Source organism: Littorina saxatilis, linkage group LG12, assembly GCF_037325665.1.
Source record: "Littorina saxatilis isolate snail1 linkage group LG12, US_GU_Lsax_2.0, whole genome shotgun sequence".
Lineage (NCBI taxonomy): Eukaryota > Metazoa > Mollusca > Gastropoda > Littorinimorpha > Littorinidae > Littorina > Littorina saxatilis.
In genome coordinates, this window is record NC_090256.1 from 83,434,308 (window position 1) to 83,462,225 (window position 27,918).

The 27,918-nt window shown below is 46.3% G+C and overlaps 1 protein-coding gene across 1 annotated transcript in view; it reads right to left on the reverse strand.

Moving 5' to 3' along the window:
• The window catches only part of LOC138982974 (glycoprotein-N-acetylgalactosamine 3-beta-galactosyltransferase 1-like), a 76,113-nt gene extending 49,555 nt beyond the window's left edge, over nt 1–26,558 (reverse strand). Inside the window, exons 1-2 of the mRNA XM_070356365.1 lie at nt 26,091–26,558; nt 19,828–20,761 (exon numbers count right to left, since the gene is read on the reverse strand). Coding sequence (XP_070212466.1) covers nt 19,828–20,125 — 298 coding nt within the window. The 5' untranslated portion in view covers nt 20,126–20,761; nt 26,091–26,558. The remainder of the gene's footprint in view (nt 1–19,827; nt 20,762–26,090) is intronic.
• Nucleotides 26,559–27,918: the final 1,360 nt, after the last annotated feature.

Genomic DNA, 27,918 nt, shown 5'->3' on the forward strand with positions numbered 1-27,918 from the left:
AATCGAAATGTTTTTGCATAAGTTGACAGATTTTATAACGTGGCTTGTTTTATCGAGTGAAAATAGCGCATCAATCTGTCTCGGCCTTTGTCTCCTTGTCTGCATGTCAGTCTGTGTATTTCCATCTGTCTTTCTCCACCTGTCTCCGTCTCCATCTGTCTTTCTCCACCTGTCTCTACCTGTCTCTGTCTCCATCTGTCTTTCTCTACCTGTCTCCGTCTCCATCTGTCTCTACCTGTCTCCGTCTCCATCTGTCTTTCTCTACCTGTCTCTGTCTCCATCTGTCTCTACCTGTCTCTGTCTCCATCTGTCTCTACCTGTCTCCGTCTCCATCTGTCTTTCTCTACCTGTCTCTGTCTCCATCTGTCTCTACCTGTCTCTGTCTCCATCTGTCTTTCTCTACCTGTCTCCGTCTCCATCTGTCTCTACCTGTCTCCATCTCCATCTGTCTTTCTCTACCTGTCTCTGTGTTACACGACACTTGAGATTGCCACAAGTTCTCAAATGTCGTATAGTTGTGTTCTTTTATTCTACGTCCCCCGTCTTCGCAGCAACAGAAAACAACTCGTCAAAATGAGTTCGAGGATTTATTCAGCATTCAATACATACAACTGCACAACGTAGCAGAACTCAAATAGAAGCTTTTTTAACATTCAAATCGCGCTGGCATATATAATAAATACTCAATCTCGAGAATATTCCAGACCGAACACGATACAACTACATTATACGAGCCGTGCATGGACTAAACTAGCGACATTCTCTTATGACGTACATCAAAAGCGCCGACACACTTAATCCGAACGAACGCCACGAACTCACGACTAAAACAGCATGGTAAACAACTTGTTTTGACAGGACTAGAAAATTCACCTGCATTCTCGTCCAAGCATAAATATTGTGTTTACAAAATATAATATCGGTACTTTCCCACAAAGTACAAATAAGTCAACTACATGCAACACACAAAACTGAACCAAAGCTCAGCAACGGTAGCGTTTCCTAACATTACCCCCAACACCAGAAGAAATTTACCTAATTTCTTTCAATCATTGAAACGCTACTTGTACACATATTATGTATACATAACAGATTGAAATCCAGGTATGTACATTAGTCTGTTGGAGAATGAACACAGTTTTACTCACATACTCGGCTGAGAAAATCTGCTCCAACATTGTCTGAACCTTTGATCGATTCCACTCGCATATCAAAGTTCTGCAAGTACATCACCCACCTCATGATACGATTATTCACAAACTTCGCAGAGTTCAGGTAGGTGAGGGGTTTGTGATCAGTCCGAAGTACGAATTTCACCCCTTGGAGGTAGAGTTCAAATTTCTTGATTCCCCACACGATGGCTAAACACTCTTTCTCCATGGTCGAGTAGTTCTTCTCGGCTCCTGACAGCTTCTTGCTGGCATAGCTAACCGGAAACGGTTTACCTCCATGCTCTTGCATCAGCATGGCGCCGATCCCTTCGTCCGATGCGTCTGTACGCAAGATGAACTCTTTGGCGGTATCAGGAAGGCGTAGCACCGGGTCTCGTGACATCAGGTCGCGCACGGTCTGGTATGCCTTCTCCTGGGCTGGTCCCCAGAGTATTCGGTTGGGGCATCCTTTTCGGGTCATGTCCGACAAAGGCGCCGTTATGGCGGCGAAGTTTGGAATGAACTCTCTGTAGTACCCAGCCAATCCAAGGAAGGATCGCACCTGCTTCTTGGTTTCAGGACGTGGCGCATTGAGGATCTTGGTGACGTTTTCCAACAAAAGCCCCTTTTGACCTTCTTTTAGTGAATGACCTATGAAGTCAACGTTGTCGGTCCCCAAAATGCACTTGCTGGGTCTCACGGTCAGATTGGCTTTTGTCAGGCGGGAAAACAGTTCCCTCAAAGTCTCCAGATGCTCCGCAAAGGTCTCCGTGTGGACTAGCAGATCATCCCAGTAGTACACAACATTCTTCATTCCTTTGAGGATTTTTCGCATTCCCCTCTTCAGGGTAGCACCACTGTTCACCATGCCAAAAGGCATCCGCAGGCACTCATACGTTCCGTCTGGAGTTGCAAAGGCGGTCTTTGGTATGTCCTCTTCGCGCACAGGAATTTGCCAATATCCCTTGCTGAGATCGATCTTTGAGAAGATCTTACTGCCGGTTAACTGTCGGAATAGATCAGTTGCCGTCGGCATTGGTTCAGGGTCAAACACGGTGATCTTATTGACTTTCCTAAAGTCAATGCATACCCTGTTTGTGCCGTCTTTCTTCTTGACAACAACAACGGGAGATGAGTAAGGGGATGATGACTCACGGATGACCCCCATCTTCAACATGTTGTCGATGTCCTTCTTCAAGGATTCCCGAGCCTGAAACGGGATAGGGTATGGTTTTGAGCGAACAGGAACGTCAGATGTGAGGTGGACTTCATGTTCGACCAAGGACGTAGAGCCTGGAACATCAGAGAACCTATGGGTGAAGTCGCCCATAAAATCATGCAGCTCCTTCTGCTGGTCTTCTGTCAGGTCAGGTCCTAACTTGACGTCATCCACTCCCTCTTTCTTGTGGAGGTCTCCCAACTCCAGTAGTTCCTCACCGTCGAACTCGTCTAGTTCGGCTGGTTCTTCCACACTTGCTGCGACCTGTACTGCTTCCGGAGGTCTCTCCACATACAGTTTCAGGAGGTTAGCGTGGTAGATCTTGGACTTCTTGCCGACATTCACCTTGTAGTCGTTGATCCCTACCACGGCCTCAACCTCGTATGGGCCTTTCCACTGCATCAGTAGTTTGTTGTGATCAGTGGGAAGCAGTATCAGCACTTTGTTACCTGGTGTAAACTTCCTGTTTACGGCTTTGCGGTCGTAGTAGTGCTTTCCACTATCCTGAGACTTTCTCAAGTTTTCTCTCGCAATCTCGAGAGTCTCCTCCAGTTTCTCTCGCAACTCGAACACGTACTGGTAACTGTTCTTCACTTCAGGTGTGTCCACATCTTTCGTCCACAATTCCTTTAGTATCTGCATCGGGCCTCTCACAGTCCGCCCGTACATCAGCTCGAACGGGGAGAATCCAGTGGACTCTTGTGGCACCTCCCTGTATGCAAACAGCAAGGCATTGATGTAGCGATGCCACTGCCTTGGCTGCTCACTGCATAGTTTCTTCAGCGTGGACTTCAGCGTCGCATTGAATTTTTCGACCAGCCCATTGCACATCGGGTGATAAGGTGTCGTAGTCAAGTGACGAATGCTCAGCAGCCTGTTGACCTCTTCCATGCATTCAGAGACAAACTGTGTCCCCAGGTCTGTGAGGATCTCTTCAGGAACCCCAATTCTGCTGAAAATGTCCACAAGTGCCTCGGCAACAGTCTCGGTGTCAATTTTCTTCAGAGGCACGGCTTCTGGGTACCTGGTTGCATAGTCTACCAGGGTCAGTACCCAACGATGACCCGCTTCACTTGGCGGTTTGATCTCGCCGATGAGGTCAATGGCCACCCTCTTGAAAGGTCGGTCGATCAAAGGCATCTTCTGCAACGGCACTTTCGGGACCCTTCCTCGAGGTATGGTTTTCTGGCAAATATCGCACGATCGGCAGAATCGAGTCACATCTGCATGCAGTCCTGGCCAGTAAAACGCAGCCTGGATTCTGTCCGATGTCTTCTTGACACCCAGGTGACCTCCCATAATAGAGTCGTGGGCCACCTCCATCACCTGGCGCCTAAGTGGTTGAGGCACCAGAACTTGACGTAATGGCTTCCCACCGTTGACTCTCGGGTGCTGGAACACTCGGTACAGGATCTTGGCCTTTACTTCAAAGTGCACAGTGCCTTCGCCCTTAGTCATCTCCTTGACAGGACGACTCCTGTACTTTGTCAAGGTCAAATCAGCTTCCTGTAGCTGAATAAGCCGATCCCTGTCCACGACAGCAGTTGCAGAACTGTTGGTGACCCTGAGTGGCGTAGTTGTTTTGTCCTTCTTCGCCTGGGCTCTGGTCGTCACAGCGCTTACAACCTGCGGCTGGTCGCGGCGATGCACAGTTGCTCTGTCATCTCGTAACAGTTCGCTGATATCTTCATTCGCGAATGGCAGTGGGTCTTCCTCCTCAACAGCAGGCTGAGCTGCGCCCATTCTCCATTCGACATCAGGGTCATCAGGACGTCTCGCACCCCCAATGTTCCCAATTAATAGATCGTACAAGGGCTTCTTCAGGCAGACGGCCTCAACTTCTCCGGTGAAGTATGGAGTATCGATCTGGATTTTTACCACCGGTGCCTTCACGCATTTGCTGTCAGCCATGAGCGTCCACTTGAAGTCACCAGTGAACTTCTCTGTTGGCACCAGATCCTCTTTGACAATGACTCCATTGCAGCCCGAATCTCTGAGAACAGTCACTTCCTGCTTCTCAACAAATCCCTTCGACACGGGCATGTTCGACACTGACACAGCTGCGCTGGCGACGACAGAGATTGACCTGCCATTGGCGAGTAGAAGCTGGCCATCAGATATACATTCTTCCACGTGCGATGGTGTAGCCACTTGCTCGGCAGCCCTTGGAAGTATGACGCTGCTCGCACATACTTGTTGGTTCGAGCCACTCGTTTGCCTCTTGTTGTCGTAATATCTCCGTCGATGTTCTTGCGCTTTGTCATTGACATGTCCGTTATTTTTCTTTTGGGGACAGTTGGCGACTCGGTGACCCTTGGCATTGCAAAGGAAACACGTTATGTTCTGCCCTTCATTGGATGATGGTGCGGACTCAGTTTGTCCCTTGGCAGGTTGGTTTCCCTGGTTTCCGCTCTTCTGGAAAGGTTTCGATGACTTTGACGTCCCCAGGGTCCTTCCATGAGCAATGAGATAACGCTCAGCAGCATCAGTAATGTCCTTCAAACCCCGCAGTTTTTGCTCTTCCAAGCGGGTCGCCAGGTCCTTCGGGCAGGCATTAAGGAACTGCTCCTTCACGATCAAGTCCCGCAGACTCTCGTATGACTGCTCTTCACCTGATAACTCCACCCACTTCTGCAGGTATGACGACAGGCGCTCCACAAACTGGCTCGGTGTCTCTCCAGACAATGGCTGGCATTCGCGGAAGCGTTGACGGTAGCCCCTTTCAGTGAAGTTGTAGCAACGCAACAGAGCTTCCTTCAGTACATCATAGTCTCTGGCGTCATCGTTTGAGAGTCTAGTGTAGACCTCAAGTGCTGCCCCAGTCAAATGTGCGCTGAGTTGAATCGCCCAGTCGTCGCGCTGCCATCTAGCACTCTCAGCGAACCTCTCGAATCTTGCAAGGTAGCAGTCGATCTGGTCCTTCCCGTCAGCGAATGCTGGAAGTTTCGGTGCCCTGTGTAACATTTGCTGCTGGTTATCTCTTTGGCGTGGTGCCTCGTGCTCATTTTGAACACGGACCATTTCTGTCTGAAGCTCTAAACGCTTCGTCTCCATTTCTATTTGGAGCTCTAATCGTTTCAGCTCAATTTGCCTTTCTCTTTCTTCACGCTGCGCTTGTCTTTCTTCACGCTGCGCTTGTCTTTCTTCACGCTCACTCTGCGCTTGTCTTTCTTCACGCTCACGCTGCGCTTGTCTTTCTTCACGCTGCGCCAGGAGTCGTGTCTGGGACTCGACGAACTCCGTCAACTGCTTGCCTTTCAGTCCCAGTTCAATTCCTTTTCCCCAGAACTCAGCCATTCTGGTCTTTTCCGGTGCGTTCGTCTGTATTCTTTCACAGCCCCGAACGTAGACGAATGTAGTCTTCTAAAAGAACACAGTCTCTACTGCACCTCCGATGCTTCTCTCGTCGCTGTTCACCTTCGTAGACGCAGGCTGCCACCCTCCTCGTCTAACGTGACGGCGCACTCTGCTCACGATACGTACACGACGTACCCCAGTCGTATTTCGTAGTATTAATGCACTAGCTCCGCGACGAAGTCCGTCTCGTCCAAACGGCAGCTAACCTCTGTAATCCCGATACACTCCGGCGTCGCTCACCGTACCGAGCTGCGGCGATTACCAAACTCTTCCCACAGTCACACCGAATCCACGATTGATGGCTACCTCCTGTGACTGTCTTGACTGTCTTTGTTGCTGGAAAACCCTTGGCGTTAAACGTAGATCCCGGCTTGGCCCCCAATTGTTACACGACACTTGAGATTGCCACAAGTTCTCAAATGTCGTATAGTTGTGTTCTTTTATTCTACGTCGCCCGTCTTCGCAGCAACAGAAAACAACTCGTCAAAATGAGTTCGAGGATTTATTCAGCATTCAATACATACAACTGCACAACGTAGCAGAACTCAAATAGAAGCTTTTTTAACATTCAAATCGCGCTGGCATATATAATAAATACTCAATCTCGAGAATATTCCAGACCGAACACGATACAACTACATTATACGAGCCGTGCATGGACTAAACTAGCGACATTCTCTTATGACGTACATCAAAAACGCCGACACACTTAATCCGAACGAACGCCACGAACTCACGACTAAAACAGCATGGTAAACAACTTGTTTTGACAGGACTAGAAAATTCACCTGCATTCTCGTCCAAGCATAAATATTGTGTTTACAAAATATAATATCGGTACTTTCCCACAAAGTACAAATAAGTCAACTACATGCAACACACAAAACTGAACCAAAGCTCAGCAACGGTAGCGTTTCCTAACACTCTGTCTCCATCTGTCTCTACCTGTCTCTGTCTCCATCTGTCTCTACCTGTCTCTGTCTCCATCTGTCTTTCTCTTCCTGTCTCTGTCTCCATCTGTCTTTCTCTACCTGTCTCTGTCTCCATCTGTCTCTACCTGTCTCCGTCTCCATCTGTCTCTACCTGTCTCCGTCTCCATCTGTCTTTCTCTACCTGTCTCTGTCTCCATCTGTCTCTACCTGTCTCTGTCTCCATCTGTCTCTACCTGTCTCTGTCTCCATCTGTCTTTCTCTACCTGTCTCTGTCTCCATCTGTCTTTCTCTACCTGTCTCTGTCTCCATCTGTCTCTACCTGTCTCTGTCTCCATCTTTCTCTACCTGTCTCCGTCTCCATCTGTCTCTACCTGTCTCTGTCTCCATCTGTCTTTCTCTACCTGTCTCCGTCTCCATCTGTCTTTCTCTACCTGTCTCTGTCTCCATCTGTCTCTACCTGTCTCTGTCTCCATCTGTCTCTACCTGTCTCTGTCTCCATCTGTCTTTCTCTACCTGTCTCTGTCTCCATCTGTCTTTCTCTACCTGTCTCCGTCTCCATCTTTCTTTCTCTACCTGTCTCTGTCTCCATCTTTCTCTACCTGTCTCTGTCTCCATCTGTCTTTCTCTACCTGTCTCCGTCTCCATTTGTCTCTACCTGTCTCCATCTTTCTCTACCTGTCTCTGTCTCCATCTGTCTTTCTCTACCTGTCTCCGTCTCCATCTGTCTCTACCTGTCTCTGTCTCCATCTTTCTCTACCTGTCTCTGTCTCCATCTGTCTTTCTCTACCTGTCTCTGTCTCCATCTGTCTCTACCTGTCTCTGTCTCCATCTTTCTCTACCTGTCTCTGTCTCCATCTTTCTCTACCTGTCTCTGTCTCCATCTTTCTCTACCTGTCTCTGTCTCCATCTGTCTCTACCTGTCTCTGTCTCCATCTGTCTCTACCTGTCTCCGTCTCCATCTGTCTCTACCTGTCTCCGTCTCCATCTGTCTCTACCTGTCTCTGTCTCCATCTTTCTCTACCTGTCTCTGTCTCCATCTGTCTCTACCTGTCTCTGTCTCCATCTTTCTCTACCTGTCTCTGTCTCCATCTTTCTCTACCTGTCTCCATCCATCTGTCTTTCTCTACCTGTCTCTGTCTCCATCTTTCTCTACCTGTCTCTGTCTCCATCTGTCTCTACCTGTCTCTGTCTCCATCTGTCTCTACCTGTCTCTGTCTCCATCTGTCTCTACCTGTCTCTGTCTCCATCTGTCTTTCTCTACCTGTCTCTGTCTCCATCTTTCTCTACCTGTCTCTGTCTCCATCTGTCTTTCTCTACCTGTCTCTGTCTCCATCTTTCTCTACCTGTCTCCATCCATCTGTCTTTCTCTACCTGTCTCCGTCTCCATCTTTCTCTACCTGTCTCTGTCTCCATCTTTCTCTACCTGTCTCCATCCATCTGTCTTTCTCTACCTGTCTCCGTCTCCATCTGTCTCTACCTGTCTCCGTCTCCATCTTTCTCTACCTGTCTCTGTCTCCATTTGTCTCTACATGTCTCCATCCATCTGTCTTTCTCTACCTGTCTCCGTCTCCATCTTTCTCTACCTGTCTCCGTCTCCATCTGTCTCTACCTGTCTCCGTCTCCATCTTTCTCTACCTGTCTCTGTCTCCATCTTTCTCTACCTGTCTCCATCCATCTGTCTTTCTCTACCTGTCTCCGTCTCCATCTTTCTCTACCTGTCTCTGTCTCCATCTGTCTTTCTCTACCTGTCTCCGTCTCCATCTTTCTCTACCTGTCTCTGTCTCCATCTGCCTTTCTCTACCTGTCTCCGTCTCCATCTTTCTCTACCTGTCTCTGTCTCCATCTGCCTTTCTCTACCTGTCTCCGTCTCCATCTTTCTCTACCTGTCTCTGTCTCCATCTGTCTTTCTCTACCTGTCTCCGTCTCCATCTGTCTTTCTCTACCTGTCTCCGTCTCCATCTGTCTCTACCTGTCTCTGTCTCCATCTGTCTCTACCTGTCTCTGTCTCCATCTGCCTTTCTCTACCTGTCTCTGTCTCCATCTGTCTTTCTCTACCTGTCTCTGTCTCCATCTGTCTTTCTCTACCTGTCTCTGTCTCCATCTGTCTCTACCTGTCTCTGTCTCCATCTGTCTTTCTCTACCTGTCTCTGTCTCCATCTGTCTTTCTCTACCTGTCTCTGTCTCCATCTGTCTTTCTCTACCTGTCTCTGTCTCCATCTGTCTCTACCTGTCTCTGTCTCCATCTGTCTCTACCTGTCTCTGTCTCCATCTGTCTTTCTCTACCTGTCTCTGTCTCCATCTGTCTCTACCTGTCTCTGTCTCCATCTGTCTCTACCTGTCTCTGTCTCCATCTGTCTTTCTCTACCTGTCTCTGTCTCCATCTGTCTCTACCTGTCTCTGTCTCCATCTGTCTCTACCTGTCTCTGTCTCCATCTGTCTCTACCTGTCTCTGTCTCCATCTGTCTCTACCTGTCTCTGTCTCCATCTGTCTCTACCTGTCTCTGTCTCCATCTGTCTTTCTCTACCTGTCTCTGTCTCCATCTGTCTTTCTCTACCTGTCTCTGTCTCCATCTGTCTCTACCTGTCTCTGTCTCCATCTGTCTCTACCTGTCTCTGTCTCCATCTGTCTCTACCTGTCTCTGTCTCCATCTGTCTCTACCTGTCTCTGTCTCCATCTGTCTTTCTCTACCTGTCTCTGTCTCCATCTGTCTCTACCTGTCTCTGTCTCCATCTGTCTCTACCTGTCTCTGTCTCCATCTGTCTTTCTCTACCTGTCTCTGTCTCCATCTGTCTCTACCTGTCTCTGTCTCCATCTGTCTCTACCTGTCTCTGTCTCCATCTGTCTTTCTCTACCTGTCTCTGTCTCCATCTGTCTCTACCTGTCTCTGTCTCCATCTGTCTTTCTCTACCTGTCTCTGTCTCCATCTGTCTCTACCTGTCTCTGTCTCCATCTGTCTTTCTCTACCTGTCTCTGTCTCCATCTGTCTCTACCTGTCTCTGTCTCCATCTGTCTCTACCTGTCTCTGTCTCCATCTGTCTCTACCTGTCTCTGTCTCCATCTGTCTCTACCTGTCTCTGTCTCCATCTGTCTTTCTCTACCTGTCTCTGTCTCCATCTGTCTCTACCTGTCTCTGTCTCCATCTGTCTTTCTCTACCTGTCTCTGTCTCCATCTGTCTATACCTGTCTCTGTCTCCATCTGTCTTTCTCTACCTGTCTCTGTCTCCATCTGTCTTTCTCTACCTGTCTCTGTCTCCATCTGTCTCTACCTGTCTCTGTCTCCATCTGTCTTTCTCTACCTGTCTCTGTCTCCATCTGTCTCTACCTGTCTCCGTCTCCATCTGTCTCTACCTGTCTCTGTCTCCATCTGTCTCTACCTGTCTCTGTCTCCATCTGTCTTTCTCCACCTGTCTCTGTCTCCATCTGTCTGTCTCTACCTGTCTCTGTCTCCATCTGTCTTTCTCTACCTGTCTCTGTCTCCATCTGTCTCTACCTGTCTCTGTCTCCATCTGTCTCTACCTGTCTCTGTCTCCATCTGTCTTTCTCTACCTGTCTCTGTCTCCATCTGTCTTTCTCTACCTGTCTCTGTCTCCATCTGTCTCTACCTGTCTCTGTCTCCATCTGTCTTTCTCTACCTGTCTCTGTCTCCATCTGTCTTTCTCTACCTGTCTCTGTCTCCATCTGTCTCTACCTGTCTCTGTCTCCATCTGTCTCTACCTGTCTCTGTCTCCATCTGTCTTTCTCTACCTGTCTCTGTCTCCATCTGTCTCTGTCTCCATCTGTCTTTCTCTACCTGTCTCTGTCTCCATCTGTCTCTACCTGTCTCTGTCTCCATCTGTCTCTACCTGTCTCTGTCTCCATCTGTCTCTACCTGTCTCTGTCTCCATCTGTCTTTCTCTTCCTGTCTCTGTCTCCATCTGTCTCTACCTGTCTCTGTCTCCATCTGTCTCTACCTGTCTCTGTCTCCATCTGTCTCTACCTGTCTCCGTCTCCATCTGTCTCTACCTGTCTCTGTCTCCATCTGTCTTTCTCTACCTGTCTCTGTCTCCACCTGTCTCTACCTGTCTCTGTCTCCATCTGTCTTTCTCTACCTGTCTCTGTCTCCATCTGTCTCTACCTGTCTCTGTCTCCACCTGTCTCTACCTGTCTCTGTCTCCATCTGTCTGTCTCTACCTGTCTCTGTCTCCATCTGTCTCTACCTGTCTCTGTCTCCATCTGTCTCTACCTGTCTCTGTCTCCATCTGTCTCTACCTGTCTCTGTCTCCATCTTTCTCTACCTGTCTCTGTCTCCATCTTTCTCTACCTGTCTCTGTCTCCATCTTTCTCTACCTGTCTCTGTCTCCATCTGTCTCTACCTGTCTCTGTCTCCATCTGTCTCTACCTGTCTCTGTCTCCACCTGTCTCTACCTGTCTCTGTCTCCATCTGTCTCTACCTGTCTCTGTCTCCATCTTTCTCTACCTGTCTCTGTCTCCATCTGTCTCTACCTGTCTCTGTCTCCATCTGTCTCTACCTGTCTCTGTCTCCATCTGTCTCTACCTGTCTCTGTCTCCATCTGTCTTTCTCTACCTGTCTCTGTCTCCATCTGTCTCTACCTGTCTCTGTCTCCATCTGTCTCTACCTGTCTCTGTCTCCATCTGTCTCTACCTGTCTCTGTCTCCATCTGTCTCTACCTGTCTCTGTCTCCATCTGTCTCTACCTGTCTCTGTCTCCATCTGTCTCTACCTGTCTCTGTCTCCATCTGTCTCTACCTGTCTCTGTCTCCATCTGTCTTTCTCTACCTGTCTCTGTCTCCATCTGTCTTTCTCTACCTGTCTCTGTCTCCATCTGTCTGTCTCTACCTGTCTCTGTCTCCATCTGTCTCTACCTGTCTCTGTCTCCATCTGTCTTTCTCTACCTGTCTCTGTCTCCATCTGTCTCTACCTGTCTCTGTCTCCATCTGTCTCTACCTGTCTCCATCCATCTGTCTTTCTCTACCTGTCTCCGTCTCCATCTGTCTCTACCTGTCTCCGTCTCCATCTTTCTCTACCTGTCTCTGTCTCCATTTGTCTCTACCTGTCTCCATCCATCTGTCTTTCTCTACCTGTCTCCGTCTCCATCTGTCTTTCTCTACCTGTCTCCGTCTCCATCTGTCTCTACCTGTCTCTGTCTCCATCTGTCTCTACCTGTCTCTGTCTCCATTTGTCTCTACCTGTCTCCATCCATCTGTTTTTCTCTACCTGTCTCCGTCTCCATCTTTCTCTACCTGTCTCTGTCTCCATCTGTCTTTCTCTACCTGTCTCCGTCTCCATCTTTCTCTACCTGTCTCTGTCTCCATCTGCCTTTCTCTACCTGTCTCCGTCTCCATCTTTCTCTACCTGTCTCTGTCTCCATCTGCCTTTCTCTACCTGTCTCCGTCTCCATCTTTCTCTACCTGTCTCTGTCTCCATCTGTCTTTCTCTACCTGTCTCCGTCTCCATCTGTCTTTCTCTACCTGTCTCTGTCTCCATCTGTCTCTACCTGTCTCTGTCTCCATCTGTCTCTACCTGTCTCTGTCTCCATCTGTCTCTACCTGTCTCTGTCTCCATCTGTCTTTCTCTACCTGTCTCTGTCTCCATCTTTCTCTACCTGTCTCTGTCTCCATCTGTCTTTCTCTACCTGTCTCTGTCTCCATCTGTCTTTCTCTACCTGTCTCTGTCTCCATCTGTCTCTACCTGTCTCTGTCTCCATCTGTCTTTCTCTACCTGTCTCTGTCTCCATCTGTCTTTCTCTACCTGTCTCTGTCTCCATCTGTCTTTCTCTACCTGTCTCTGTCTCCATCTGTCTCTACCTGTCTCTGTCTCCATCTGTCTCTACCTGTCTCTGTCTCCATCTGTCTTTCTCTACCTGTCTCTGTCTCCATCTGTCTCTACCTGTCTCTGTCTCCATCTGTCTCTACCTGTCTCTGTCTCCATCTGTCTTTCTCTACCTGTCTCTGTCTCCATCTGTCTCTACCTGTCTCTGTCTCCATCTGTCTCTACCTGTCTCTGTCTCCATCTGTCTCTACCTGTCTCCGTCTCCATCTGTCTCTACCTGTCTCTGTCTCCATCTGTCTCTACCTGTCTCTGTCTCCATCTGTCTTTCTCTACCTGTCTCTGTCTCCATCTGTCTTTCTCTACCTGTCTCTGTCTCCATCTGTCTTTCTCTACCTGTCTCTGTCTCCATCTTTCTCTACCTGTCTCTGTCTCCATCTGTCTCTACCTGTCTCTGTCTCCATCTGTCTTTCTCTACCTGTCTCTGTCTCCATCTGTCTTTCTCTACCTGTCTCTGTCTCCATCTGTCTTTCTCTACCTGTCTCTGTCTCCATCTGTCTTTCTCCACCTGTCTCTACCTGTCTCTGTCTCCGTCTCCACCTGTCTCTACCTGTCTCTGTCTCCACCTGTCTCTACCTGTCTCTGTCTCCATCTGTCTTTCTCTACCTGTCTCTGTCTCCATCTGTCTCTACCTGTCTCTGTCTCCATCTGTCTTTCTCTACCTGTCTCTGTCTCCATCTGTCTTTCTCTACCTGTCTCTGTCTCCATCTGTCTGTCTCTACCTGTCTCTGTCTCCATCTGTCTCTACCTGTCTCTGTCTCCATCTGTCTTTCTCTACCTGTCTCTGTCTCCATCTGTCTCTACCTGTCTCTGTCTCCATCTGTCTTTCTCTACCTGTCTCCATCTGTCTCTACCTGTCTCTGTCTCCGTCTCCACCTGTCTCTGTCTCCATCTGTCTTTCTCTACCTGTCTCTGTCTCCATCTGTCTCTACCTGTCTCTGTCTCCATCTGTCTCTACCTGTCTCTGTCTCCATCTGTCTTTCTCTACCTGTCTCTGTCTCCATCTGTCTTTCTCTTCCTGTCTCTGTCTCCATCTGTCTCTACCTGTCTCTGTCTCCATCTGTCTCTACCTGTCTCTGTCTCCATCTGTCTCTACCTGTCTCTGTCTCCATCTGTCTCTACCTGTCTCTGTCTCCATCTGTCTCTACCTGTCTCCGTCTCCATCTGTCTTTCTCAACCTGTCTCCATCTGTCTCTACCTGTCTCTGTCTCCATCTTTCTCTACCTGTCTCCGTCTCCATCTGTCTCTACCTGTCTCTGTCTCCATCTGTCTCTACCTGTCTCTGTCTCCATCTGTCTTTCTCTACCTGTCTCTGTCTCCATCTGTCTTTCTCTACCTGTCTCTGTCTCCATCTGTCTTTCTCTACCTGTCTCTGTCTCCATCTGTCTTTCTCTACCTGTCTCTGTCTCCATCTGTCTTTCTCTACCTGTCTCTGTCTCCATCTGTCTTTCTCTACCTGTCTCTGTCTCCATCTGTCTCTACCTGTCTCTGTCTCCATCTGTCTCTATCTGTCTCTGTCTCCATCTGTCTCTACCTGTCTCTGTCTCCATCTGTCTTTCTCTACCTGTCTCTGTCTCCATCTGTCTTTCTCTACCTGTCTCTGTCTCCATCTGTCTCTACCTGTCTCTGTCTCCATCTGTCTTTCTCTACCTGTCTCTGTCTCCATCTGTCTTTCTCTACCTGTCTCTGTCTCCATCTGTCTCTACCTGTCTCTGTCTCCATCTGTCTCTACCTGTCTCTGTCTCCATCTGTCTTTCTCTACCTGTCTCTGTCTCCATCTGTCTCTACCTGTCTCTGTCTCCATCTGTCTTTCTCTACCTGTCTCTGTCTCCATCTGTCTTTCTCTTCCTGTCTCTGTCTCCATCTGTCTCTACCTGTCTCTGTCTCCATCTGTCTCTACCTGTCTCTGTCTCCATCTGTCTCTACCTGTCTCTGTCTCCATCTGTCTCTACCTGTCTCTGTCTCCATCTGTCTCTACCTGTCTCCGTCTCCATCTGTCTTTCTCAACCTGTCTCCATCTGTCTCTACCTGTCTCTGTCTCCATCTTTCTCTACCTGTCTCCGTCTCCATCTGTCTCTACCTGTCTCTGTCTCCATCTGTCTATACCTGTCTCTGTCTCCATCTGTCTTTCTCTACCTGTCTCTGTCTCCATCTGTCTTTCTCTACCTGTCTCTGTCTCCATCTGTCTTTCTCTACCTGTCTCTGTCTCCATCTGTCTTTCTCTACCTGTCTCTGTCTCCATCTGTCTTTCTCTACCTGTCTCTGTCTCCATCTGTCTTTCTCTACCTGTCTCTGTCTCCATCTGTCTCTACCTGTCTCTGTCTCCATCTGTCTCTACCTGTCTCTGTCTCCATCTGTCTCTACCTGTCTCTGTCTCCATCTGTCTTTCTCTACCTGTCTCTGTCTCCATCTGTCTTTCTCTACCTGTCTCTGTCTCCATCTGTCTCTACCTGTCTCTGTCTCCATCTGTCTTTCTCTACCTGTCTCTGTCTCCATCTGTCTTTCTCTACCTGTCTCTGTCTCCATCTGTCTCTACCTGTCTCTGTCTCCATCTGTCTCTACCTGTCTCTGTCTCCATCTGTCTTTCTCTACCTGTCTCTGTCTCCATCTGTCTCTACCTGTCTCTGTCTCCATCTGTCTTTCTCTACCTGTCTCTGTCTCCATCTATCTCTACCTGTCTCTGTCTCCATCTGTCTCTACCTGTCTCTGTCTCCATCTGTCTTTCTCTTCCTGTCTCTGTCTCCATCTGTCTCTACCTGTCTCTGTCTCCATCTGTCTCTACCTGTCTCTGTCTCCATCTGTCTCTACCTGTCTCTGTCTCCATCTGTCTCTACCTGTCTCTGTCTCCATCTGTCTCTACCTGTCTCCGTCTCCATCTGTCTTTCTCTACCTGTCTCTGTCTGCATATGTCTCTACCTGTCTCTGTCTCTGTCTGTCTTGTCCTGTCTTGTCCGTCCGTCCGTCCGTCCGTCTCTCTCTCTCTCTCTCTCTCTCTCTCTCTCTCTCTCTCTCTCTCTCTCTCTCTCTCTCTCTCTCTCTCTCTCTCTCATTGTCTCTCTGTCGCTGTCTCTGTCTCTATATGTCTCTCACTGTCTCTCTATCTCTCACTATCTTTGTCTCTTTAATTATTTTCCTCCCCCCCCCCCCCACCCTCCAACCCCCTCCTCCCTCCGCTCTTCCTCATTTTAGCCCTCACGTACATGGATAGATCCTCCTTTTATTATTAAAAAACAAACAAACTCACAACTACTTTCCATTTCGCTGTGTGTTTCTCTCAGAATCGATGCAAGACAATCAAACCACTCGGCTATGATTTGCTCGAGAAATAATGTTTTGCCGCTGAGATGCTAATTAGGTCTTCGTGATAATTACTTACAAAAAGCCTAGTTATACACTCCTCTGTAAGGCCTCACTGTCAGCTAAGTCGCTGTCAGCTAAGTCGGGGATATAGCTCAGTTGGTAGCGCGCTGGATTTGTATTCAGTTGGCCGCTGTCAGCGCGAGTTCGATCCCAGGTTCGGCGGAAATTTATTTCAGAGTCAACTTTGTGTGCAGACTCTCTTCGGTGTCCGAACTCCCCCCCCCGTGTACACTACATTGGGTGTGCACGTTAAAGATCCCACGATTGACAAAAGGGTCTTTCCTGGCAAAATTGCTTAGGCACAGTTAATAATTGTCTACCTATACCCGTGTCACTTGGAATAATAGGCCGTGAAAGGTAAATATGCGCCGAAATGGCTGCAATTACTGGCCGTATAAAATTTCATCTCACACGACATCACTGCAGAGCGCCTAGAACTGTACCCACGGAATATGCGCGATATAAGCGTCATTGATTGATTGATTGATTGATTGATTTTTGTCAGTGAAATTCCTTTTAAACGCCCATTTCGTACGTTTGGACGACAGGTTTGCAGATCTGAGACAATCCTGTGTAAAAAAAAATGTAAACCCCCGAACAAAAGTGTTAAAACCAGATATATGTGAAAAACTAATTATCTTACTAACGTGAAAGAGACCACTCATGAGATAACAATATCGTTCAATTCACACGTGGTTATAACATGTAAATGGGGTCTTGTCAAACTAGTCTGGCAGGGACCTGCTTTTCCACTGCTCATGATGCCTAAGTCGCCGAGACAAACGTCATTCTGGGAACACTTTTGCGCTTGCTGTTTCCCGTGGAAGAAATTTTAGCACTAATACATCAAGCTATAGTTTCCAGAGTGACGTCTCTTTGCTTTGACGTCAAAGATTGCACGAGGCTTTTGAGGACTCGGAACGAGGTTCCATAAGAAGCGTCTTCAATTTGGACGCGTCGACTCCGGTATATTTGGAGCGGATGGCACGCAAGTACAGTATGTAGTTTAAAAAGAATACTACATGGCTTGCTGTGTCGTTCTAGATTTACACTCGTTGCTTTATCAATTATTGGAAAGCTCGCTTTTGCTCGCCATTCAATCTTTAAGAGAGCAACTCGTGTAAATCTGGTACGGCACAGCAAGTCACTGTAGTAATCTCTATTTAACACACACACACACACACACACACACACACACACACACGCACCCACACACACACGCGCACGCACGCACGCACGCACGCACGCACACACACAGTGACACACACACACACACACACACACACACACACACACAAGCGCGCGCCCTGGTTCACTCAGCCAGACAAACAGAAAGTAATATGCAGTTCTGTCTCGTTCTAACGAAGGCGAATTACCTGGCTTTTTTTTCTTATTCATGCAGGCTTGACTACACTGGCTGCAGCTTCTTGCTCGAATCACCATTAATCGATACAGACAGAAGTGAAACCAACATTAATTCTACACAAGGGATCGGGGGCGGGAGTAATTGAACTGATCCTACAGCAGCAGGGGCCATTTGCATGCGATTTATTGTGACTGTAAAAGTGTAATCAGTTATGTAGGATCCTTGTCTAGATTTGTAAATGCGCGCGTACTGGCGTGCGTCCGTGCTGGCGTGCGTGCGTGCTGGCATGCGTGCGTGTGTGCGTGCGTGTGTGTGTGTGTGTGTGTGCGTGCGTCCGTGTGTGCGTGCGTGCGTGTATGTGTGCCTATGTGTGTGTGTGTGTGTGTCTGTCTGTTTGTGTACGTGTGTGTGTGTGTGTATGTGTGTGTGTGTGTGTGTGTATGTGTGTGTGTGTGTGTGTGTGTCTCTCTCTCTCTCTCTCTCTCTCTCTCTCTCTCTCTCTCTCTCTCTCTCTCTCTCTCTCTCTCTCTCTTCGTATGTGTGACAGTGTCTGCTGTGTCCATGGGTCTGTGTGAGTATGTGAATGTGTTTCTGTCTGTTTGTAAGTCTGCATACGTGTCTACCTGTCTGCCTGCCTGCCTGCCCGTCCGTCTGTCCATAGGTCCGTCTGTGTTGAGACAGTCACTGGGTGTGTCTTTATCTACACCGCCTTTTATCACCACTTTGGGTGTAAATCTATCTGATTTTATTTACAGGGTTATTTAGCGGCCGGGGGCATGCCGTCTTCTCAACAATTGATTAAATCGAATATGTATTGCCACATTACCCCACCGGCATTGAAATTCATCAACCTGAATTATTATCCCTGTGTCTCTCCCTCCCTCGGTGATGAGGGTGGGGGTGATGACGTACAAACAGTGCTTTCCTTTGTTTTGTTAACGTTCACAGATTTTAATAACTGGGTGGACAGGGGCGGATCCAGGGGGGGCCTTCCGGGGTTTCCGGACCCAGCCTAAAATACAAAAAGACAAAAAAACAAAAAGAATGAAAATAAAGAAAAACTGATGCTCAGATTGCACCAGATTGCTCCATTTTCCTTGCTTTTTATCATAATTTTTCGGGGGGAGGGGGGGCATGCCCCCGGACCCCCTATGAGCCGGCCTTTGTCTTCTAGATGACAGTTTTGGAACGTAGTTGGGTAATTTGTTGGCTCAGGTTGTACCAGATCGGTCAATTGTCCTTGTTTTGATCCATATTTGGCTTCTTAAATTTACTTTTTGAAAGGTGTATTAGGGGAAGTTTCTTGGCTCAGATTGCTCCATTTTCCTTGTTTTTATCAACATTTTCAGGGGGGCATGCCCCCGAACCCCCCTATGAGGTTTAAACGCTTCGCGCCCTCAACTAAATGGCTTTGCGTCGTCGAATTCGGAATTGTCTCTAAAAGAAATGTGGAACCCCCCCCCCCCCCCCCCCTTAAAAATGATGTGATCCGCCCCTGGTGAAGACAGGTTGAAAATGTTCCTACAACAGCAAAACATAACCATTTAATGACATCCGACACCGGTACACGCACAGCCTAGCGGTGACCTAATGAGTAATTGTCTCCTGCTGATAATTATGCAGAATTCACCGAGACAATCTTCGTTCTCGAAAATCTTGTTCAGTTTCTGCGAGACATATGCAGGAGAGGCGACAGAATGTTTACATGACGCCATATAGTTCGCATTAATATGACGTCTTCTTGAATTTATTTAGTTTTTGACGTTAGAGGTTTGATTTTGGGGTAGAGGGTCAGGAAGAGAAGTCGCGGTTTATTTTAATCGCTTTCGTTTGTCTTTAAATAACCATACACGTTTTTACCAGGCATGTAATTATTCCTTATGAAACGTTGAGTTCATAATTATGCAGTTAGCGAGTGGACGGTGTAAATTGCTATGTATCGATTGAACATTGGATTTCCCTTCTTTGAGCCGTGTGGAGTCAGAGTCCGACAACAACTCATATTATATTTAAGCGGCTAGCCGAGACTACAAAAGCGTGCATGTTAGTGTACGTTCAATGGTAAAGGACAATACCAAAATCGAATTCACTTAAATACGTCCGGTTATTTTTAACTTTCCTTATTAAACAAGGAGAATTCGTCGTCGTTATCATCATCCAACTGATCTGGTTTATCATATTGTCGTCGTAGACGTCCTCCTCCTCCTCCTCTTCTTCTTCCTCCTTTACTTCTCCTCCTCCTCAGCATTATCATCAAAACTACGATCACACTCATCATCATCATCATCATCATCATCATCATCATCATCATCATCATCATCATCAAGATTACCACCATCGTCATCATCGATCACTACCCCCCGCGGGTTAGGGGGAAGAATTTACCCGATGCTCCCCAGCATGTCGTAAGAGGCGACTAACGGATTCTGTTTCTCCTTTTACCCTTGTTAAGTGTTTCTTGTATAGAATAAAGTCAATTTTTGTAAAGATTTTAGTCAAGCAGTATGTAAGAAATCCCATCTCCCCCCTTTCCCCGTCGCGATAATTATAACCTTCGTGGTTGAACACGACGTTAAACACCAAATAAAGAAAGAAAGTAAGTCATCATCACTTACCATGATGCGCGTGCTCATCCTCAAACTTGACAGCCTTAGCCTCGCCTCCGCCGACCAATGGGATGTCTTGATTCTTTTCCATCATCTCGTGGAACGCGTGCTCGTCCAGGTCATGCGCGTCCGGTAGCAGCACCCTCTGCAGGTCTTGGTTCGATTTATGCTCTCGTGAGTCTAGGTGTACCATCACGCTAGATTGCGTCATTTGCCGGTATGACGTCAGCATGAATGACGCGGTGATTCCCAGCACTAGGCCCAGGATGAACTGAAGGTTCCCGCGTGTCATGCGGTTCATTGCCATGGCTCACAGTTGTTGTGGAAGACGGCGACAAATATTTCAAAACGGAGATGACATGAACGCTGGGCTAAGCATGAAGTTCTTTGTTACAATGATTCTATCGCAGCTTTGAGTTGAAAATGGTTCACAATCACGTTCCTCGGTTTGGTTGATATCGTTTCTCTCCTTGTGGTGAAGATGTGCTGTTTTGGGATGGATTGTTTGTTGCAGTTGCGTGTGTTTTTTCTTCTCCAAATCGATGGTTGTTTATTGTCTTTGTATTAATGAAGTTGTTGACGACATTGTTGTTTGTGTCGGTTTCGCTTTAGTGATGACGTCACTGGTGATGACGACGGTCGAGTTTCACGAGTGACTCAAGAGTCCTTTCTTTTCACGCTGTCACTGAGTTACCGTCCAAGCCAAAACGAAAGAATTCTAAAGCATCGCTGCCCATTGCATTTGTCGTGATAAAAGGTAAATACAGTTCACAATATGCCACTCAGGACTGAAGATTCACTGTTGCTGTGTTTTGTTGCCTGCAAGTTGTCTGCCATCCAAGGACTTGATTCGTCTCATATTATCTCTCTTCCCTGGTGTCTCCTTCAACATGCGTAGGTTGACTGACGCTGTGCTTGTTTCCTAATTTACGTCCGTCGACACCTGGAACATCAAAACCACAATAAACACAGGTGTTCTGGCATAAAGTTTGAATGATATATGGTACTCATTGTCACACCATTTTAAAGATCTATACACTCATACTTTGAACGTTATTTGTTTGTGCTTTCTCTGCACACACACAAAACAATGTGAAAGGTTCTTCTACATAGTGAATGAACTCGGCCACAAAATCGTGTAAGCTGCAGCTGACCCTTCATCGTCTGAAGTTATTGTAACTAAAAAAAATGTAGAAGTCATTAGCATTCGTGTCTATGGTATTTGTTAAGAGGAGGTGGGGGCACCCTGTATGGTTCAATCAATTTGTTTCAGACTTGCTTTGACTAATCAGCGTAAAAGACTCACTGGTTCCAGTAAGAGCCAGGGTTCATACTTGTACTGTTATTTGTTTAATAGATTTTTCGATTTGTTTCGTATGTGCAAGGAGTGTATGGATGTATGAGTGTTTCCACACCAGGACAAATAACAATGGCTGTTATGCTATATGGCGAAATAAATGCTTGTGCTTGTTCTTCTTGTTAAATACTGCTTTGGATAATGGCGTCTGCGATCGCTGTCAATTCTATACTACACGTCATTGAAAAAAACTAGACAGAAGCGTTTGAGTGCAGATCTTGATGCTGAGGCCGATTATGTAATACCAGTTATATGACGGGAAAGGCCATCCATTCAACAACAATATTCAATACACAGATTGATTCTACATGTAGTGTCTGTACAGCAGGGCCTACAACACAGACACCCCTCAACATTAAATTCACAAGGTTCGCGCGTCATTGAATCCATTTGACGCCTTTTGTACAGTGTTTCAAAAACCAATCAGCACTTGGCATTTAAACAACGAGACTGCCGATGTTTCCAACAAAAACGTATCATTTTACGAGTGTAATCATTTTAACGCGAGCCAGTAACGAGAACCTAGCTGCACCTGCTGTTCCGTGCACAAAACGTCTCAGTAATGGTGAAAACAATAAATCTGTATTCCCTGTTTGTGGATTTAAATAAACATTTTTGAACAGAACGCGTTAGTTTTAACACGTGTGCAGCATGTAAATCATCTTGTAAATCGTCGTGCAAACCATTGTGTAAATCGTCCTGTAAACCATTGTGTAAATCGTCCTGTAAACCATTGTGTAAATCGTCCTGTAAACCATTGCGTAAATCGTCCTGTAAACCATTGTGTAAATCGTCGTGTAAACCATTTTGTAAATCGTCGAGTAAGCCATTGTGTAAATCGTCGTGTAAACCATTGTGTAAATCGTCGTGTAAACCATTGTGTAAATCGTCGTGTAAACAGAGTATCGTTTAACCATTCACCGTAATCTAGCGACAATAACAACCCTCCAGTGCCGCTTCCTGACCCAGTTGACCACGTGCAGTAAAGTTATCGGCATGTACTTGAGTAGCTTGGCCGCTGTCAAGAGGAACAAAAGGAGTGATAACACTGATATATTCATGCGGGCCTCAGTGCTTCGTTCTACACTAAATCACTCCGCTTTGTGACTGAGTTTCTGACACATGTAGGCCTACCTGCTATAGTTTGAATTCGGTGCTGGGTTGTAGAAGCGCTCAGTGAAAGCGCGTTAGAGCTGTCCTGAATTGAGCCCGAAGTTGAATTCGCAAAGACTTCCCGAAGTTGACGTTACGAAGACTTCGCGAAGTATTTTTCTGTACCGAAAATCCAGTGCTAAAGCTTCGTGCAACGAGCTTCATAAAGTAGACTTCGCGAAGCCGACTTCGCCCAATGAATATTGGGCTATAGACCCAAGAAAAGAAGTCAAATTAATGACAGATTCAAGAGATGAAAGTTTTTCGAGCATTTTCGTCTCTTTCGCTTCTTCATGTTACAAAAATGTGAGGTCTCCCAACAAATTAAATACTGTTATCGTTTGTTTGTTTTTTTTACTTTAGATTTACAAAAAAAGTTCAACATTTAACGATGATATATATTCGCCTTACACAAGTACGAAAAATGCAAACTGTGTTAACTTTTTATATCAGCGTGATGCACACACACAAAAAACGCACAAAGGAACACCTGCTGCAGAAACTAGGCATATATGTCTATAACGCCATTGGACAAAGTGAGATAGCACTGTGACATTAAGTGTACCAGTACAGGATTGTAAATTAATCACACATTACATTGTAAATGGACAGAAGCGCGTTTCATAAAACAATAGCATAGGTGCTTTCATATCAAGTTGTGCACACTAGATGATTTGTTGCACGGGGGGAATAACTTTTTTGGATTATAATTTCTGCATAACTATTCTGTCGCCAGTTGAGTAAATGTCCTATTTTGGGACTAAATCCTCCATACAAATGTATGACAATCAACCAGACTTCATCACCCACTGCCTGGCTGCCAAGCGTATAATTCTCATCAGGGTAATAACGTTCGCAGGAAGTTCAACTAAAACATTAGTCAGCCGTCAGTATTGCTTTTCACAAAAGCATAATCTTTTGGCATATTACTGACACGCTCTCCTGACAGTAAAAGATACCACCATTCTCGCGTACACCATCATTTTACCGCCGCAGATCTGGCGAGATCTAACTCTTTTAACAGAATTCGAGCATCCCTCCGCGAGGACACATATTAAAAAAAAAAAGAATTTAACAACCACGGAGCGCTCTGTGCAGTGTGGGAACTTTTTTTCTCATGAATGTTTCTCTTCTTTTGCGTTCATGGGTTGGAACTCCCGAGGTTTTTACATGTATGACTGTTTTTACCCCACCATTTAGGCAGCCATACGCCATTTTCGGGGATGCGTGCTTGGTATTTTCGTGTTTCTAAAACCCACTGAACTCTCACATGGATTACAGGAGCTTTTTCGTGTGCACATGGTCTTGTGCTTGCGTTTACACACGAAGGCACCATTCTGATAATCATCGCTCCACGGCTATCGCCAGTTTGTCTCTGACAGCATGCTAAATTATTGCGTGAATCTATGAAAACAAGAATACAGAGTTATCTCCTGTATGTTTTTCGCGAGCACCGATCTAAATTTGAGATCAGTGTTCGCGAGACGAAAATGATTGCAGATTGGCCGACTTCGACAGTGATCTCCGTTCTGTTCTTCACAGTTATGATAAAGACATCGTTCTGAGGTCAAAACAAGTCGAAATTTTGAGACTGCTGTCGGAAGGAGACCGTGATATATGGTTGCATCACTCTCAACTGGTTACAGAAAAAATCGTCTGCACCGGCGCGCACCCAAGCAAAAGTTGATTATCACGTGACACTTTAGAGTTGTTTGCACAGTATATACATCCGCAAAAGATAGCTCGCTTGAAACTGTCTTTCATATCAATTCCTTTGTAATTTAAAAATTACACAACACCATGAAAAATCATTATCGACGATCGCGAATCTGCTTATATCCATAACACATTACGAAAAGATCTAAATATGTTAAAAAAATCGATTTCCTCTCCAGACAAGGAAAACCAAGGCATCCTGCCAGGGATAGAATGAGACCCGAAGGGAAGTAACTCATTTTTGACCTGAGTTCAGGATGACGAAGGTACTAGCACATGAGTTGACCTGGGAAGCTCCACCCTCAACCCACCCAGGCGCGGTCGGGATTCGAACCCACGACCTTCCGCTTGGGAGGCCAACGTCTTCTCCATCAGGCCATCATAGTTGCGCTCGCCATTTTTTTTATGAATTAATTCTTTCCAAAATGACACCTTTGTCAATCTGCAAATATAATTCACCTGAACTTGAAATATTCACCCTGCACAGAAAACAACCAGCCAACATGCACAGAATATTGAATACTGAAAGATACAACCTCGCAAACCCGGAAGCGGCAAGGTAGGAGAGAGAATCCACAATATGAAGGACTCTGAAAAGCGACTGTAGTTAGTTAGCCTGTAAAGGTTACCGAGCTAGTGACACTTATTTATGACAAGACTAACAACCATGCAACACAAATATCCCCCATCATGCTAAAGGGGGATAATCAATGAAACACAAGTCTTATGATCAGTCAAGTTCATTTTTACTGGACTGATAAATCAACATAGGTAAAGGTTTTGGCATAAAATGGGCACGGATTGGCGGAAGATAAGCATGGTTAAGGGGGGGGTAACTGCTTTATTGTGAAATTCCATCCCTCCAAAAGCTGGGCCTGGTTTAACTGGCAACAACGGGTCTGAGATCCACTGCAAACCTTCATTTGCCCCCTGAGTCAGCATGGTCGGGGTGTGAAACCATTACCATGTGCTTGCTTTCCGGCACCCATGCTGCTGTTTTGCGGGGCTTTGCTACCAGCCCCAGGCCTCATATCTGGAGGGAGCAGGGTCCCGAACCGGCCACGGGATATCCCATCCCGTGGTTACGCTTGCCACATCCCGTGGTTCGCTTGCCACATCCCGTGGTTCGCTTGCCACATCCCGTGGTTCGCTTGGGCTCACCTGTGGACCCTGCGTAAGTCCGGTAACAATCTACCAAAATACAGCAGAATGCAGTGTCCCCCTTTACCATGCTTATCTCCCGCCACTAACAGCTATGTAATAGGTGTTCCGCCAATCCGTATACTAGGCACTTCTAACGTCTAATTTTCGACAATGTTTGTGAGTTGCTGCTCCAAGTTTTCTTTGAACAGTTCATTTCGCCTATGGTTGAGGTGGACACCATCAGGGAGGAGGCAGTCCATGCCAATGTTCTGGTGATAGATTATTTTGCCGTTCTCCTAAACTTATATCTTAGCCTGAAAAGGTAACCGAGCTACAGTGAATGGCTTCACTGACACTTAGCCTATATCTCCACACTCAGAAATGAATGAATAGAAGATAAAGTTAAAAACCCGTAAAGCAGGAATTTGGATAATTCGAGAGAATCCGTGATAACAAGAAGCGACTGTGATAGCTAACAACAAGTTGTTAAAAGTCCAAAAAAAGTTAGTCGATGTACCCCCACTGAGACATTAACTGGTATATCTGTGGTTTACTCACTGTCAAAACTGATACAAGCGTTGTGAATAACTCCACATGCACATTCAAAACGAATGGAAGCCACAAAGCTGAGACAATGCTAGATACGCATAATAATATATGAGGCCGCGACTGTCACTTCAGAGATACAATACGTTGACACTGCAGTCAAAAGAAGTAATTGTCCTTACTGACTCGCTGGCTAAAACACAGGCCGAAGTATGTTGGTAGCCTCTTCACACGCACAGACAAAAGAACTGGAGACAATAATAAAGTTACAACTCCGTCACGCAGAAAGCAGTAATTTGAGGGAATCCGAGCGTATCTGACTGAGTAGTGACTATGTGACTACAATAAGTCTACTCACTGTCAAAAGCAAAAGGCCGTAGTTGATCTTCGCGGAAGCTCCACATACCACAGAACAATGAACAAACAAAACAAGTCCAGCCTCCTAATGCAGGGGGATGGAAGCTGAAACAGTCCGAATTAACAAAAATAAGAAGTAATTTGGAACACAATGCAAAAAGCTGTAAAGTTGAGAGAATCCAAGAGAGACTACACTTTACAAGCGACTGTGACTACAACAATAGCGGCCCACACGGACACACGTTGCACAGCGAACAAACCGCTTGAGCCATAATAATAAATATCTTGCCGAGCTGTGGCCACAGAACGTGGTTTACCGTAAACAGCTGTTGGGGAAAACTGCGATAGTCCGGTGTGCCAGTGAAACGGGGAAAACGGGCGAGAGATTTGTTGGGTGTGGTGAAGTACACTATCCGTGCACTGCATGGTGTGCTGTGCACTAGTGCGTGCGAATATAGAAAGATTAAAATTTCAACAGGACAACACACACATTGAAGGGGAGGCGCGAGACTGAGAGCAATTATGGGCAGAATGTACCTGCGCAGTTTCAGCGGCACAGACGAGCGGGCTGGGATAATCTGCAGTGCGTCGTCGGTCCTGCTGAAGTTACATATGTGAGGGGGGGGGGGGGGGGAGGAGGATGGGGGGAGCCCAACATTTTACGAGGACTTCCGGGTTTGCTTGTAGTGAACTTTTTTTTTTCTTTATTTTTTTTTTTTTTTGGGGGGGGGGGCCTAACGTTTTAGGAGGACTTCCGGGCGGTTTGCTTGTTGTGAACTCTTTTGTCGCGAAATCGGCCTGCCCTGTCCCAATTACCGCGACATTCCGGCAAGTGTCTACCCCTCAAGAAAGTATGTTCGTATTTGTTAATACTTTTGTGTGTTTTTACTAGGACTTATTGCTTGTTGTGAATTGTTTTGTCGCAAAATCGGCCTGCCCTGTTGCAAGTAACGCGACATTGCGGCAATTAAAGTGTCTACCCCTTTAGAAAATACGTTCGTAGTTTTTTTAACAGTTTTGTCCGGAGGAGGGGCTAGACGGGAAAAAAATCATATTTGTATATTAAGGGTGACATAAAAGTCGTTAATAGCAATAGGTTTACCTTCTTCTTCGTCTTCTTCCTCGTCTCCTTTGTCTTCTTCGTCTTCTTATTCTTCTTCTTAGTTTTCCGCTGCGTAAAACAAAAACAAACAACAACAAGTCGCGTAAGGCGAAATTACTACATTTAGTCAAGCTGTGGAACTCACAGAATGAAACTGAACGCAATGCATTTTTTCACAATGACCGTAGTCCGCCGCTAGTGCAAAAGGCAGTGAAAGTGACGAGCCTGTTCAGCGCGGTAGCGGTTGCGCTGCGCTGCATAGCACGCTTTACTGTACCTCTCTTCGTTTTAACTTTCTGAGCGTGTTTTTAATCCAAACATATCATATCTATATGTTTTTGGAATCAGGAACCGACAAGGAATAAGATGAAATTGTTTTTAAAACGATTTCGGAAATCTCATTTTCATCATAATTTTTATATTTTTAATTTTCAGAGCTTGTTTTTAATCCTAATATAACATATCTATATGTTTTTTGGAATCAGAACATAATAAGGAATAAAATAAAAGTAATTTTGGATCTTTTATAAAAAAAATAATTTTAATTACAATTTTCAGATTTGTAATGACCAAAGTCATTAATTAATTTTTAAGCCTCCATGCTGAAATCAATACTGAAGTCCGGCCTTCGTCGAAGATTGCTTGGCCAAAATTTCAATCAATTTGATTGAAAAATGAAGGTGTGACAGTGCCGCCTCAACTTTTACAACTTGAAAAGCCGGATATG